Source organism: Leucoraja erinacea, chromosome 40 (assembly GCF_028641065.1).
Source record: "Leucoraja erinacea ecotype New England chromosome 40, Leri_hhj_1, whole genome shotgun sequence".
NCBI lineage: Eukaryota > Metazoa > Chordata > Chondrichthyes > Rajiformes > Rajidae > Leucoraja > Leucoraja erinaceus.
Window position 1 is genome coordinate 6947934 of NC_073416.1, and position 16564 is coordinate 6964497.

Below are 16564 nucleotides of genomic sequence, written 5' to 3' on the forward strand. Positions count from 1 at the left end.
CATGCCATATGTTCCGAATGCTAAATGATACTAATCAAAGGGAAAATGGGCCTTTATTTAATTTCCAAAATTGGATTGAAGCATGTGAATTTGCAGGCTGACCATACAACCCTTGGACTTTGTTCGTCCCTGTGTCAAGTAAATTGAATTTCTGGTTGGTGTGAAATTGTTGCATACCAGCGAGATCCCTCGTACTTTTTCTTGAAGTCCTTTTTTCCAATTTCACAAAGTTTGCAGTGCAGAAGGAGGCCATTTAACTTGTCGAATCTGTGCGGCTCCATGTAAATGCAATGCAGATAATCTTGCTCTTTCGCCTTTCCCATAACCTTACAAATTCCTTCCTTTTGAACCTATACAATTGAGTCAGCCTCTACTACCACCCCTGGCTGTGCTCTCCAGATCTTCTCCATGTCTCATTTATTTTTTATGTCTTTACTTGCATCGCCTTTTCTCTGTTCCTTTGCTAATTGCTGACATGATGAATTTTGTTTCATCAGAGAATCTGATAGAGAATCTAGTCAATTCTGAGCTGTTCTGTTTAACACAAAACTAAGTTCAAGGCCCAACTAAACAGGATTTCCCAGTGATAGAAAATGAATTTGACTCTGTCACTGTGCTAATGGGGAGGAGCAGCTCCTGGGCAAGGCTGCTGGTTTTCTGTTTGTGAATAGCAGATGTAATAGTGGAATGCAATTTTCTGGCTGAAGAAACGTGGGTTGGAATGAGTAATTGCTGAATGTTGGGAGATTAAGTGCTAAATTTACTCCATGCTATTAAATTCCTACTTTGATTCATTCTTTGCTTTCAGTAATTCAGCCAGTAAGGCGGTGTGTAGAGATCAGACTAAACATTTAAGAGCAAAATAACCGGTGTTTGCCTTGAGACAAAATACTTTTTGTGATTTGCTCTTTTAGGGGAGGGGGGGGGGGGATATTCAGGAGTTTATTTTCCAAAACAAATCATTTGGTGCAAATGTGAGAAGAGTCAAGTAATTACCTCCTTTAAAAGTTTTTGTTTTGCCCCTCCATTCCTCTCTTCATACTTGAGTGCTACCCAGTTTTGTTAAAAGTGGGTTGGTGGTATTCTTTCCCCCTTAAACTTCTGAGCTGACAACCTAGGTCTTAATGTCTGCCAAGCCTGGAGAGAGCAATCACACCATGCCTGCCCTCCACATAATGTTCCTAAATCCAACTTCTATTTCTCAGGAATAGAAACTTCATAATCTTGCTAAGGGTTTCCTTCATGTTGAGATTCTTGCAATTTGGATGCAGCCACTTGATTCCTGACTTGAGGAGAAAGACTTGCATTTTTAATGAACCTTTCACAACCTCCAGACATCCCAAACGCAGGATGGTCATTTCATGAATCCAAATGTGGAATGCAGCAGAGACTCTGATACAGAGAGGCTCAGAGTGATTGAAATGAACAAAATCCATTTAAACAGAAGCTAGATAAAGATGTGATTTGAAAAAAAGAATAGATGTAGGAAGAATTCATGAACTTTGAGTGAATGCTACCATCGACCAGTTGGGCCAAATGGCCTGCTTCTGTGCTGCCAATTCCTTGCTCAATTATTCTGGCGTGCAACCATTGTAATGAGACCAGACTCGCTCTCTTGTGGGCACATGTGCAATATAGGTTTGCCTTTTATTTTGCTGTTACCAATGGTAACAGTGCCCACTCTGCATTTTTAAAGCTTGGACTTTGTAGTCTTTGCGTAAAGCAGCTTCTGTCTGGTGTTGGAAACTTCTTTCAAATGTGACTTGGTTTAAAAGAAAACTGCAGAGCAATTCCATGCAGTCAAGGTTTCTAAGGCTGCTGAAACAGCTCTAAAAGCTCTGTAGCTGCACCAACCACTACTCCTAACCAATTTGCACAGACCTAACTTCTTGTCTGTTACTGAAACAAGACCAGATGCAATTGTACCATTGGTAAACTTTTATCCATTGCATGCTTCCAGTAGCATCCAGTGTCAAGATGACTGTATCTTTGAGGCTTTCATGTGTAACACATATGACTGCACTAAACTAGTATGTATATTTTTATTCAATCAGGTTTCTTGCCAAACCATGTGCCGTGAGTCTTCGAATTCAAGCAAATGGACCACGCAGAGCACAGCCCAATGCTATTCTAGAGAAAGTCTTTACATCAATTACAAAGGTGAGCACTGTTGTCGCAAGACTTCTTCAGATTTTTTTCCTACTGTTTTGATGCTTTTTTTTGTTTCTTGCCCTGCTCGCATCTGACTCTGAGCAGGTAGAACGGGAATTAATTCCTAGATATTTGACAATTTACCTTCTTGACCTGGCTTCCACTAGCTCAGGGCTGCGGTGTGATGCCCTTTTCTGCTTCTTGTAATTGTCGTCAGCGTTTCTGTAAACATGACTAATAGATGGGCATGCAGATAATGGTATATGGACACACTGATCTGTTTTGTAGTCAATGCCTACATCGTTCTGTTGTTCTGAAGCAAAGCAAGAATTTCATTGTCCTATCAGGGACACATGACAATAAACTTTCTTGAATCTTGAATCAAACCAGACTGTATCAGGTCTGTCTAGATTTGACTGGTAGAAATTGAAGTAAATGGTGGTCATTCCATTAGTTTCTTAATGACTAAATATTGTGGGGTTTTTTTTGTTTTCTGCTTTATTTTCTCTATTTTTGAGATGTGGGTGTCACTGCAAGACCAGTATTTATTGTCCCTCCAAATTAGCGGATAGATAACAAATACAAGTGATACGAGGATTCTGATACCAGAGGCCAGGCTACCTGAGGCTACGAGTTGCATATGGCCCATAGGTGACAGATTAGACATCCCATTGGCACTCAGTTAAATTGAGAATGTGAACTTGATCCAGTGACCTCTTCTCCTTTGTATTTGCCGTTCATGCCCTCTTCTCTTGCTATTGGGTACAGATGCAAAATACTAAAATACCCCTCCAAATCAACCCTTGTACAAGTGCTTCCTTGCGGGGTATTATAGCTGGAGTGAAAGTAACATTATTGTACTGAGCTGATATTAAGGTCCAGTAAGAAAGAGAGCCAGTGATGTGGTTTAATTTAACCAATGATGGGCTTGGGGTTCTTGTATTCATTCAATTCAATTCAATGAACTTTATTTATCCATTAGGAACTTCATTTGGGCAGAACATCAGTGTGTGTACAGTTCACATACCCAGCAACACAACACAATACACCACACACATCACATACCAGCAGTCCAACAGTAGGTAAAGCACAATACATGAAGAATAGGCAATAAAAACATAATGTATATATGAATAAATGAATAAATAAATAGATCAAATATTCATGGGTCTAATGGATGTAGGCACGAAACTCGACATGGCTCTCTTAGTCCTGAATGTGAGTGACCTGTATATCTGGCCTGAGGGTAGAAGACTGTATTGGCTGTGCAGTGAGTGAGTGGTGTCTGAGGCTATTTGTGTTTCTTTTAGTTTAGTCCTTCTATTGTAAATACTGATCAGTGGTTCCTGCTCCAGTCCGATTGTTTTACTACTTATTGATATGATTTTGTTTAGTGGGTTACGATGGATGTTGGATAGTATTCCATTTTTAACTGCAGGTTAACTGCTAGGGCATTGTGCAATTCACTCATATCCCATTAAGGACACTGGACTATGTCTAAGGAACTGATGTGCTAAGATGCTGAGAACTATTTAAAAAAAAAATAAAAAAAAAGAAGCCAACCTCAGCAATTCTCTGCAAACCCCTAGCTAGAACTGACTTAAGGAATAGAGGTGTGGTCGGCTGAAGGGAATGTGACCATCTGTGCGGCTAGGGGTTGGGGCTAAGAATCCTTTGGATTGGGAAACTTGATGCTTACAGGGCAGATCTCTAGATGGAGGAGTGGGGGTTCATGGTTGAAGCCAGGGAGGTTGTAAATGGCCTTGAATTGATCTCAATGGCAAATCAGGCTTGGCACAGGAAGCTCTTGTAAATGGTTTAACGTGTAGCTAAAGGTGTAAGTTGAGTGTTCAAGGGACTTTGGAGTAGGTGTGCAAACTGCAGTGGCTACGAAACTTCAACACTCAAACAATGAGGCGGTGCAAACAGTGTAGTAAAACGATCTCTACTTCAAGTAAAACAGGGCTGCCAACATTGGTTGAGAGTTGGGAGTGAGAAATTTGCGAGAGACCAAGCCCGAGGGAGCATCGCGACTGGGGGGGGGGGGGGGGGGGGGGGGAGGGTGCCCCCTCCCATTGGTACGGAACATTTGCATTTTTCAGCTTGAAATTGTGCAATATGGTGCATACTGTAGCGAGTCTTTTAACTTATACTTGAATGCAATATATGCTTTAAATTGGATTGGAGCGTTTTTGAAAGGGGGGAGGCTGTACGATCACTGATCACTGGCCTTGGGGGTACCCGGTGAGGGAGTGGAGCAACCGAGTGGGGAGAGGGTGTGGAAGAAGGGTACAAACTTTTTGAAATTTGATGTATTAAAATCAAGTATGATATCAATGTTTTTTGTATGAAGTATTTTTAAGAGGTAACTTTTTAAGGGGTAACTTTATCCACACAAAGGGTGATGGGTGTATGGAATAAGCTGCCAGAGGAGGTAGTTGAGGCAGGGACCATCCCAACATTTAAGAAAAAGTTAGACTGATACATGGATAGTACAGGTTTGGAGGTATGGACCAAAAGCAGGTAGTGTAGCTGGGACATGTTGGCGGGTGTGGGCAAGTTGCACCGAAGGGCCTGTTTTCACACTGTATCACTATGACTACATTAAACCTCCACCATGCATGAATGCTTCAAAATCAAGTGATCGAGTTTTATTGCCATATACTCAAGCATAGAAACATAGAAAATAGGTGCAGGAATAGGCCATTTGGCCCTTCGAGCCAGCACTGCCATTCAATATGATCATGGCTATTCATCTAAAATCAGTACCTCTTTCCTGTTTTTTCCCCATATCCCTTGATGTCGTTAGCCCCAAGAACTAAATGTAACTCTCTCTTGAAAACATCCAGTGAATTGGCCTGCACTGCCTTCTGTGGCAGAGAATTCCACAGATTCACAACTCTCTACGTGAAGAAAGTTTGTCTTCATCTCAGTCCTAACTGCCCCCCCCCCTTTATTCTTAAACTGTGACCCATGGTTCTGAACACCCCCAACATCGGGACCATTTTTCCTGTAGTTACAGTAAGTGAAAATCTAGCAGGCAAGGAGGATGCTTTTCTCCAACCACCCCCATTTGAAGTCCACTATCTTCCACCGTATCTACCCAGTGCTTGGTACTTACTTCCAGCAGCCACTGGTTGTCCTCCAGGATGCACCGAGCCGCAGCCTGATCCATGCTGGTCACCTCTCTCTTCTCCCCCCCCCCTCTTCCCCCCCCCCCCCCTCTCTCTCTCTCCTCCCTCCTCTCTCCCCCCTCTCTCTCCCCCCCCCCCCTCTCTCTCCCCCTCTCCCCCTCTCTCCCCTCCCCCCTCTCTTCCCCCTCTCTCCCCCCTCTCTCTCTCTTTCTCTCTCCCTCTCCCCCCTCTCTCTCTCCTTCTATCTATCTATCTACCTCTCTCCCCCCCATATATATATCTTTCTGTCCCTCTCTCCCTCTCACACTCCCCCTCTCTCTCTCCTTCCCTCTCTCCTTCCCTCTATCTATCTATCTTTGATAATATATATATCTTCTCCCCCTCTCTCCCTCCCCCTCTCTCCTCTCCACCCCCCTCCTCCCCCCTCCTCCCCCCTCTCCACTCCTCCCCTCCCCCCCTTTCCCCTCCCCCCCCTTCCCTCCCCCCCCTCTCCTCCCCCCTCTCCCCCTCCCCTCTCCCTCTCCTCTCTCTCCCCCCCTCTCTCCTCCCCCCCTCCCCTCCCCCCTCCTCCCTCCCCCCTCTCTCTCCCCCTCCTCTCTCCTCCCCTCCTCTCCTCTCCCCCCTCTCCTCTCCCCCCCTCCTCCTCCCCTCTCCTCTCACTCCTCCTCTCTCCCCCTCCCCTCTCCCCCCTCCTCCCCTCCTCCCCCCCTCTCTCCTCCCCTCCCCTAGTCTCCCCCCCCCCCCCCCTCTCCTCTCCTCTCCTCCCCCTCCTCCTCCCCCCCCCCTCCTCCTCCTCCCTCTCCTCTCCCCCTCCTCTCCCCTCTCTCTCCCCCCCCCTCTCCTCTTCCCCCTCTCCCCTCTCCCCCCTCCCCCCTCTCCCTCCTCTCCCCCTCCCCTCTCTCCCCCTCCTTCCCCTCCCTCTCCCTCTTTCTCTCCTCCCCTCCCCTCTCCCTCCCTCCCCTATTGTGTAGGTGAGAGGTCGTCTCCTCCCCCCTCCCCTCCCCTCCCCTCCTCTCCCCCACCCCCTCCTCCCCTCCTCTCCCCTCCCCACCCCTATCCTCTTCTCCCATCTCCTCTCCTCTCCCCTCCTCTCCTCTCTCCCTCCTCTCCCTCTCTCTCCTCTCCCCCCCTCTCTCCCTCCCCTCCCCTCCCCTCCCCCCCCCTCTCCAGCCCCCCTTCTCTCTCTCCCTCCCCTCTCTCTCTCCTCCCCTCTCCTCCCCTCCCCCTCTCCCCCCCTCCTCTCTCTCCCCCCCCTTCCTCTCTCCCCCCTCCCCCTCTCTCCCCCTCTCTTTTCCCCCCTCCTCTCCCTCCCTCCCCCTCTCTCCCCCCCACTCCCCCTTCCCTCCCTCCTCCCTCTCCTCCCCTCTCCCCCCTCCCTCACCTCCTCTCTCCCCCCTCCCCCTCCTCCCCCCCCCCTCTCCCCTTCTCCCCCCCCTCCCCCCCCCTCCTCTCCCCCCCCCCTCTCTCCCCCCCTACCCCTCCTCCCCTCCCCTCTCCCTCCCTCCTCTCTCCCCTCCTCTCCTCTCCTCCCTCTCCTCTCCTCCTCCCCCTCTCTCCCCTTCCCCCCCTCTCTCCCCTCCCCCTCCTCTCCTCCCCTCTCCCTCTCCCCCCCTCCCTCCCTCTCCCTCCCCCCCCCCTCCCTCCCCCCCTCCCCCCCCCCCCCCCCCCCTCTCTCTCCTCCCTCCCCTCTCTCCCTCCCCCTCCCCCCTTCCCCTCTCCTTCCTCCCCTCCCCCTCCCCCCTCTCCCCCCCCCCCTCCCTCCCCCCTCCTCCCTCTGCCCCTCTCCTCCCTCCCCCTCCTTCCTCTCCCCCCCCCCCCTCTCCTCCCCTCCCCCCTCTCTCCCTCCCCTCTCCTCTCCCCCTCCCCTCCTCTCCTCCCCTCTCCTCCTCTCCCTTCTCTCTCCTCCCCCTCTCTCTCCTCTTCTCCCCTCTCTCTCCTCTCCTCCCTCTCCTCCTCCCTCTCCTCTCTCCCCTTCCTCTCTCCCCTCTCCCCCTTCTCCCCCCTCCTCCCCTCCCTCTTCCTCCCCCCCTCTCTCCTCCCCCTCCTCCTCCTCCCCCCTCCTCTCTCCCCCTCCTCTCCTCTCCTCTCCTCTCCTCTCTCCCCTCTCCCCTCCCCCCTCTCCTCCCCTCCCCTCTCCCTCTCCTTCTCCTCCCCTCCCTCTCCCCCCTCCTCCCTCTCTCCCTCCTTCTCCTCTCCCCTCCTCTCTCTCCCCTCTCCCCTCTTCCCTCCCCCCTCTTCTCTCCCCTCCCCCTCTCCTCTCTCCTCCCTCTCCCTCTCCTCTCCCCCTCCCCTCTCCCCCGCTCCTCCCCCCCCCTCTCTCCCCCTAGAACCCTCCCTCCCCCCCCCTCCACCCCCCCCCCCCTCCCTCACCCCCCCCTCCCCCCTCCTCACCCTCTCCCCCCCCTCCTCCCCCACCCCTCCCCTCTCTCCTCCCTCCCTCCCTCTCCCTTCCCTCCTCCTCCCTTCTCCCCCCCCCTCTCTCTCCCCCCTCCCCCTCTCCTCCCCTCCCCCCCCCCCCTCTCCCCTCCTCTCTCCTCCCCCCCCCCTCTCCTCTCCCCCCTCTCTCGTTGGTGCTTTTTGTACATGTACGGAGTGCGCTGATTGTGCTAAAAGTTCCAGGACCTTTTGAGGAGATGTAGCTGCAGATGCTTTAAATGGTAACTGTGAATGTATGAAGAGATGTAGTTTCCATGCTATTATGCAAAGACCAATAAAATCTTATCTTTACTTCTACATAAACAGTCACATCACAGACTAAGATGCACGGCTGTATTTTTTTCCATGTTATGCAATCATACTTCATTTTAAATTGTTTGCTATAAATCTTCCCCATTTCTTAATAAATGATAGAACTGTCAGAATGAGTGGTGTAGCTTTTGGTGAATTATTTTTCTCTGGAACGTCAGAGATTTAGGGAAGACCTGATAGAAGTATATACAATTATGAGATGCATGATAGAGTAGACATTCAGAAACTTATTCCCAGGGTGAAATTCAGACTGAATAGAATAGAATAGAATAGAATAGTTTCTTTATTGCCATTGTAACATGGACCATGTACAACAAAATTTAAAATGTCAGCCAGTCAGTGCAGCATTCAATCATTTCTAAAAGCTAACGATACATACACGGTAAAATAATAAAGATAAACAACTAAATAAATATCACGAACACAGCACGCATGCACACCCAACCCTCCATCCTTCTGTCGATTTCACAGTTACCACAGTCCCTTAGTCTGTATCGCCCCTGCGTTCCTTGGCGGCTACATTTAGTGCCTTTATAGCAGTGGGGTAAAAACTGGTTTTGAGTCTGTTTGTCCTTGTCCTTGTAGATCTGTACCGTCTGCCTGACGGCAACAGTTCAAACAGGGAGTGTCCGGGGTGGGAAATGTCCTTTATGATATTCTGGGTTTTTTTGGTGCAGCGGGAACTGTGTAAGTCCTCCAAGGTAAGGAGAGGGCAGCCGACAATCCTCTGGGCGTTGTCAATGGCCCTCTGGAGCGCTTTCCTCTGAGCCGCTGTGCAGCTGGTGTACCACACGCATACACAGTATGTTAGTATGCTCTCAATGGAGCACCGATAAAAGGACAGCAGCAGTCTCTGAGTGATGTTGTTCTTCCTGAGCACCCTCAGGAAGTGCAGTCTCTGCTGGACCTTTTTCAGCAGCGCAGTGGTGTTCACGCTCCACGTCAGGTCCTCCTCAATATGGATTCCCAGGAAGCGGAAATCCGCCACCCTCTCTACACAGTCCCCTCTGATAGTCAATGGTACCATGTCCGTTTTGTTCTTCCTGAAGTCTATTATTACTTCCTTTGTCTTTTAGGTGTTGAGGAGCAGGTTATTTTCTTCGCACCACACTGTCAGCTGCTCCACCTCATCCCGGTAGGCGTACTCGTCCCCCCCGGAGATGAGTCCCACCACTGTAGTGTCATCCGCAAATTCGCTGGAGAGCATAGCTTTAAATTGAGAGGGTTAAAGTTTAAAGGAGACGTGCAGGGCAAGGTTTTTACGCAGAGGATGCTGGGTGCCTGGTACATGCTGCCAGGGGTGGTGCTGGAGGCAGATATAAAGGTGGCAATTAGGAGGCTTTTTGATGGATACATAGACATGCATGGAATGGAGGGATATGGATCACATGCAGGCGACAGAGATAGGTTTAACTTGGCATCAGGTTCGGTGTGGACATTGTGGGATGAAGGGCCTGTCCTTTGCTGTACTGTTCTATTTGTGTTGAACCTGTTGATGTAACGCTGACCTCTTGGACCAGGTTATTGTTACTGTTTTTGTCTGTTTGGGAAGATGGAACATTTAGTACAGCTGTTAAATTGAAATCTACTGTTGCTGATTTCCAAATTGCTTGTGGCTTGGAATTTGCTCTCGTGAGGCGTGAATGTCTTGCCATTATAAATTCTGACCCTAAACCTAACTGATGTGATTTTCAATTAGGTGTTTTGCAATTTATTTAGCAAGTACTTGCAATCTGAAGGGGCTCACTTGAGCCATTATGTCAGTCCAAAACATTGCGTTGCTGTGATCTCTCTCCCCAGCCCTGGATCAATTTAAGCTTCATTGTTTCTTTTCCCCCTGTTCTTTTCCCCCTGAACAGTAGGAACATAAGGCCCTTCAAAGGTGTAACTGAACAAACCAACACCAAGCCAGAGAAAATGGTATCAGAGGGAGCGGCCACATGCTTGGTTTAAGAGCAAGGTGAATTCAAAGAACTGTTCAAAGCAGAGACAACAACAGTGGAGTCATGGAGTCAGACAGCACAGAAACGGGCCATTCGGCCCAACTTGCCCATGCCTGACCAAGATGCCTGCGGGATTGTGCAAAACATGAGAACAGAACCAGTATTTACATTTTTTTTTAAAGACACACACCGGTGAGATCAGAGTTTACAGTCCTGATGGCCTGCGGGAAGAAACTCCGTCTCATCCTCTCTGTTTTCGCAGCGTGACAGCGGAGGCGCTTGCCTGACCGTAGCAGTTGGAACAGTGTTGTTGGGGTGGTAGGGGTCCTTCATGATCTTGCTGGCTCTGGATCTGCACCTCCTGGTGTATAGATCCTGCAAGGGGGGGGGGGGGAGAGTGTACCCAAACACACTACTCTGCAGAGGCTTCCCTCTCTCTCCCACAGCAAAATCACCCTCTTATTTTCTGACCCTTGAGGATGGCTGGGAGGTGCACTCATCTATGTACACGCAGTTCCTCCAGGGACATTTGCACTTTCATATTGCAATGTTACTGAATATTACTATCTATTGGCCTCAAGTTTTTGCATAGATTTCTGTTGAAATTGTTTCCAAAGGCATGCTCGGAGCTTCTGGTTTTTAACAAGGTGTACTTGTTTGTATGGGACCATGTCAGTCCCTCTCCACCCCACTCGTTTCCAAGGCAAGCTGTTTCATATATTGTTCAGCTAGCGGCTGCTGCAGTTCATTTTGGAAACTCTTTAGTGCATCACTAATTTTATTTTTTTATTTTTTGGTTTCTTCTCAGTCTCCTGATGAGAAAAGGCTGGAGGGTCTGTCCAAGCAGCTCGACTGGGATATCCGCAAAATTCAGCGCTGGTTTCGGCATCGGAGAAACGAAGATAAACCCAGCACGCTCACAAAATTCTGTGAGAGCATGTACGGCTTTTATTCCACTGTTATTGGATCTAAGATTGTGCCTGTTTAAACTTACTTGAGCCCTACTGCGCAGAGTCCCTTGTTCATCATAAATGTGTGCTGAGATTTTGTATTATCAGCAATTTTATTTTTAATGACATTACAGAGGCTTTGAGTGAACACCTCCTTGTTCCACTTGCCACTCTCCCTTTTTTTTATAAAAAGAGATTGCTGATAGGTAGACAAAAATGCTGGAGAAACTCAGCGGGTGAGGCAGCATCTATGGAACGAAGGAAATGGGCAACGTTTCGGGTCGAGACCCTTCTTCAGACTGATGAGAGGGTGGGGGGGGGGGGGGGGGGAGTAAGAAGAAAGGAAGAGGTGGAGACAGTGGCTGAGGGAGAGCTGAGAAGGGGAGGAGATAGTAAGGATTACCTGAAATTAGAGAAGTCAATGTTCATACCGCTGGGGTGCAAAACTGCCCAAGCGAAATATGAGGTGCTGTTCCTCCAATTTACGGTGGTCCTCACTCTGGCCATGGAGGAGGCCCAGGACAGAAAGGTCGGATTCGAAATGGGAGGGGGAGTTGAAGTGCTGAGCCACCGGGAGATCAGGTTGGTTATTATGAACCGAGTGGAGGTGTTAGACGAAGCGATCGCCAAGCCTACGCTTGGTCTTGCCCATGTAGTACAGCTGACATCTAGAGCAGCGGATGAGGTTGGAGGAGGTGCAGGTGAACCTCTGCCGCACCTGGAAAGACTGCTTGGGTCCTTGAATGGAGTCGAGGGGGGAGGTAAAGCCACAAGTGTAGCATTTCCTGCCTGGGCAGGGGGTGGTTTGGGTGGGAAGAGCCCGGGCAGGGGGTGGTTCAGGTGGGAAGAGAAGAATTGACCAGGGAGTTACGGAGGGAGCGGTCTCTGTGGAAAGCAGACAGGGGAGGAGATGGGAAGATGTGGCAAGTGGTGGAGGTGGCGAAAATGTCAGAGGATTATTTGTTGTATGTGACGGCTGGTATGTGACGGCTGGAAGGTGAGGACAAGGGGGACTCTTCCCTTGTTACGAGTGGGGGTTGGGGAGTGAAAGCAGAGTCACGGGGTATAGAGGAGACCCTGGTGAGAGCCTCATCTATAGTGGAAGAGGTGAACCCCCGTTCCCTGAAGAATGAGGACATCTCCGATGCCCTGGTGTGGAACACCTCATCCTGGGTGCAGCTGCGGCATAGTCGGAAGAATTGGGAGTAGGCGATGGAGTCCTTACAGGAAGCAGGGTGGGAAGAAGTGTAGTATAAATCAGTAGTACTGATTTGGCATTTTCAATAATAGTTTATCAAAACGTAGACTGCTGTGATTTATTTTCCCACTTTGCCAACTGCCCTTCTGAAGAATTTTAAGAATAATGTTAAATATAATAATGGGTTCTTTCTTGCTTCCATAATTTTAGAATGAATTTAATGGTTGGTGTTTGATGTGTGAATATACTGTTTATTGTGTATTTTGTCTTCATGTAATACTCTCCCGCTAACTCAACACAAGAGTGAGATTCCTGCTATTAGGAATAGAATTTGCCCTTAACTGTGTCCACTAGTTTATGGTGACTGAATAAGCGAACACTGATCATTCTTCCATGGGATTCTACATTTTCTGCTGAGATTTCCGGATCATGATTCCAGGATCCAACCCAAATGCAGCAAGGGCCACACTGACCGGGACCAAATACAAAACTGCCTCCCGGTCACTGTAGTACTTGGCAGTGAGCTTGCCTTGTGTTTCATTGGTGCAAACGCACCACCAAACCTTTTTTTAAATCCATTCAGTTTGTACTGCTAAGGAGAGCAAATGACCATAGCGGCACTGGCAACTGGTGGCAATGGCGGCGCAGCAATAACTAGCCTAGAGCGGCGGCAGAGCACAAGTGGCAAGGGGCATGTCGCAATGGCAGCAGCAGCAGTGCACTAGCAGCAATAGTCACAGCAATTTGGCTTCTATCGTCTACATATTTTTGTTTTGGTTGCAAATAAGAAATTCCTGCAAGACTTAACCCATTGACGTCAGCTTGTACATTCTTTATTTGTGTCGTGTTGAAGCCATGTCCATGCTTTACAGCAAGAGTAGCTCTGACCTGCCACTAAAACATTTCACCCATGCTGACCCATATTAGTGAGCTTTCGCGCCAGGTATTTTGGAAACCTTTTGTAGCTTTGCTAAAGAAACCACCCAGGAGGAGATACTTCAGCCCTTTGTACTTCTACTCTCACTTTAAGAGAAAACTGTTTCAAAGACCTGGCACAAGGATCTCATCCATCATTGCATCAACCAGTCCTATTCCACTGCTCTCTCCCTCCATTTCTTTCCACCTTCTCGTACTTATCCAATTCTCTTTTTTTTAATTGTTATTACTGAATCTGCTTCCACTGTCAGACAATGCTTTCCAAGTAATAACTGTCCCCATGCCCGCTCCAACTACCTATATTAAGCATGTAATATCTGTTTTTGTTCTTCCTCCCAAAACAAATCACATAACATTTCTTCATTGCATTCTTGTCTCTACTTTGCCGTTTTACCAATCCATGCCCTCTGAAGAACACCCAATTATGGTATAGCCTGTGCGGTCTTTAAAACCAGTGCATCTGTGTCTCCTTGATCAGTGTAATAAATGAGGAACTATTTTGCGAAGGGGCCCACCTCCTCTGATTTATACTGTAAATGGCTGTCTGGAAAACCAATTGCCACTTGTGACAGGACGGCAAGTCGGGTGTAGTCCGTGTCCTCCTGTTGCTCAAGCAAGAACACTGACATAGCCTTGTGGGCAGGAACGGGAAAGTTGCGAATGTCGCAAAATCTCCCTTCTGCATTTCATGGCTGGTTGTAAAACTGCGAAATGAGGAAGGAGAAGAGCAGAATCTTTTTGGAACGACTTGGACGGCCATGAATCTTGTAGAGCCACAAACCAAACGATCATCCTTCCATACTGAGCAGCTTGATCCGTCTGCATGCAGTCCCTGGAACTGGGCTTCCGGTGACTCTTGAATTCTGGCCAGAAACTCATCTTGGAGTCATACAGCTTGGAAACTAGCCCTCCGGCTAGGCCCATTTGCCCCACATCCCTCTAAACTTTTCCCATCAATGTCCGGATCTACATTGGTGCTATTTGATTTAATATGTTTTTGGAGATTATGAGCATGGAATGTTGGTCATTCCAATATGTCACAGGTAAGGGTCTCTACCTCCTGGTTTGTGCGAAAGGAAAAGGACTCCAGAATCCATTCGCAGTCTGTGTGCTGTCCACCTTTATATGAACCAGTGGTAGAAGGGGCTTCACGGATGCCTGCACCACCTTGGGTGAGGAGAGACGGGTCAACGGACGTTGCCATTCCCTATTTTTGTAATTTGGCCAATACTCCCCAACTGGAGGAGTCTGCCGGCATGGATGGGATTGGACTTAGATTGAAGGTCCACCGTTGGATAGCTTGCTGCCTCGGCTCGTACACAAGTAATGACCCAAAGCCACTGTGTAGACGGAGGTGGACGTGGCCCAATGATATCCAGTATATCAGTAGGAATCTTGGAGTACCGTGGAACAAAATTGGAAATGAACTTACTCAGTCACCGTAAGCCAATGACTCTGATTGTAAATGGGTGGTCTTCTGTTCCCCTCTCCCATCGCTACCCACAAGATTCCAGAAGATAACGGAATTTGACTTCTTCAGTCATGTTCTTTAGGAGCCTTTCTATGATGGCCACTTAAGCAAAGTACTAGCACTTGCTGGGCTCTGCTTCAGAGGTGAAGGCAACTTTCTTGGGGTGGGGACAACCTTCGGTGAAGGAAAGAACAAGTTTTTGGCCTAGTGTCACCTGTGGTCTTCTAAGACTTTCCAAACAGATTGTGTAGCACATGCCATCAGCATTCCTCGTTTAATGGTGGAACAGGTTGAGTCCGTATATTGATACTGTGCCTGTAGAGTCTTCTGCTGAGGTTGAACATCTAACTCCGGGCATGAATTTATTTATTAAACATGTTGTTGATCGCTGGGAGCAAGATTTCAAATCTTCACTTGCTGCACTTCCCAATAAAGCTGAAAAATGAATTAGTTCCTTTCTGTAGCCCTCATGAAACACTACACTAATTCCTTTGGTGGTCTGGTGGAGGTCTAGCTCATCTGAGTGACTTCCCAATAGAGTTGCGAGTGAACCGTCCTATTCACTTCTGGATAGCAGATTCTATTTCCCATAGGTTATAATTGAGCGTGGTCTTAAATATGATGAGGAGCAATGAGGAGAGGTGGGGCTGGGGTAGGAAAGCTGACTCCCTAATCACACCCTAGCTTTCGTATGCTGATCCTTGTTAAATTTTTTTTGTGCGTTTCCAAATCGTGAAGCTGTTTGTTTTTCAGATTCCCCTGAAGGCTTAATGCTGGGTAGCTGCCCAGTTTCCCAGCCCTTGACCGATTCAATTCCACAATCCCTCCTCTGGCTGAAACCACTTTATAACACTTTATAACACTTACCCATGCCTGAATAATTAGAAAACTCCGCAAACAAATACATTGTTTGGACAACCAGTTAATGTCTGCTCTGCCTTCAGTTTCCTTTAGATCCTTCAGAGGGATGTTAATGAATTTGTCTTTCTTTTGGATGTTTCCAGACAGCTAGTCAGTCAGTCGCTCCCTGTGTAAACTGCCTTCCTTGGTTCACCTACATGGATATAAGCCGTCAAGGAATTCTCACTACACCTTTTCCCATATAATTTGGACTTCAGGTTTTCTTATATAATTTTCAGTTTTTCCTATACCATTTGGACATCTGCAACTATCACTATCCCGCACTTCCCCTCCCCAACCTCTCCCCTTCAGTTTAGAAACTGATCATCTACTAATGGAGTGATGAGTTAGACAAAATCTTGTTCTGCTTTTTACCTGAAGGTGTTGATATGACAGATACGGTGCCAGTGTTGTATTGTGTTCATACTTCATTCACAAGGCTGTGCAGACACTCTATGTATTTTTTTCGGATTGCCTGCATGCTAAGCTTCCAGTCGTAACCATAAATGTTAGAATGCAGGAAGCTTCCCCCTCATAAGGGCAGGGATGGTTAGGGTGGCAATAGATCAGCAAGGAAGTCTTATGCGGATCTGTTGTAACTAACGCATTGACTGACTGCGTATGACATCATATGCTCAACAGAGGTTTCTTTTAAAGTTATGTTTTCCAATTTTGAAATTTTACTTGATCAAATTTAAAAGCTAAAGCCTTTAAGTGTCACCCTGGGAAAACCCCTGGGTTGAAATTGGAAGGGCAGTTGTCCAGGGCAGATTTCAAGGGTATCAAATTATTTGGGCAACTTTTTCACTTGGAGGGTGGTGGGTATATGGAACAAGCTGCCAGAGGAGGAAGTTGAAGCAGGTGCTATAACAGCATTAAAAAAAACACACCTGGACTGGTAAATGGATCGAAAAGGTTTGGAGGGATATGGGCAAATGCTGACAAATAGAACAAGATGAGAAGGGGCATCTTGGTCAGCATGGATGAGTTGGGCCAAAGAGCCAATGTCTGTGACCGTATACCTCTAATGAGGTTTGGTTGGTTCTGCTGGGTTACATTGTACATTGAGTGGAATTAATGTAACAATGAACATTGCAGATTACAGGTACAGAGAAATGTAGGAACCCTGACAA

At 47.9% G+C, this 16564-nt stretch overlaps 1 protein-coding gene across 1 annotated transcript in view; it reads left to right on the forward strand.

Moving 5' to 3' along the window:
* The window catches only part of LOC129714657 (ceramide synthase 6-like), a 75763-nt gene that overhangs the window by 9987 nt on the left and 49212 nt on the right, over positions 1 to 16564 (forward strand). The window contains exons 2-3 of the mRNA XM_055664387.1: positions 2055 to 2160; positions 10785 to 10915. Coding sequence (XP_055520362.1) covers positions 2055 to 2160; positions 10785 to 10915 — 237 coding nt within the window. The remainder of the gene's footprint in view (positions 1 to 2054; positions 2161 to 10784; positions 10916 to 16564) is intronic.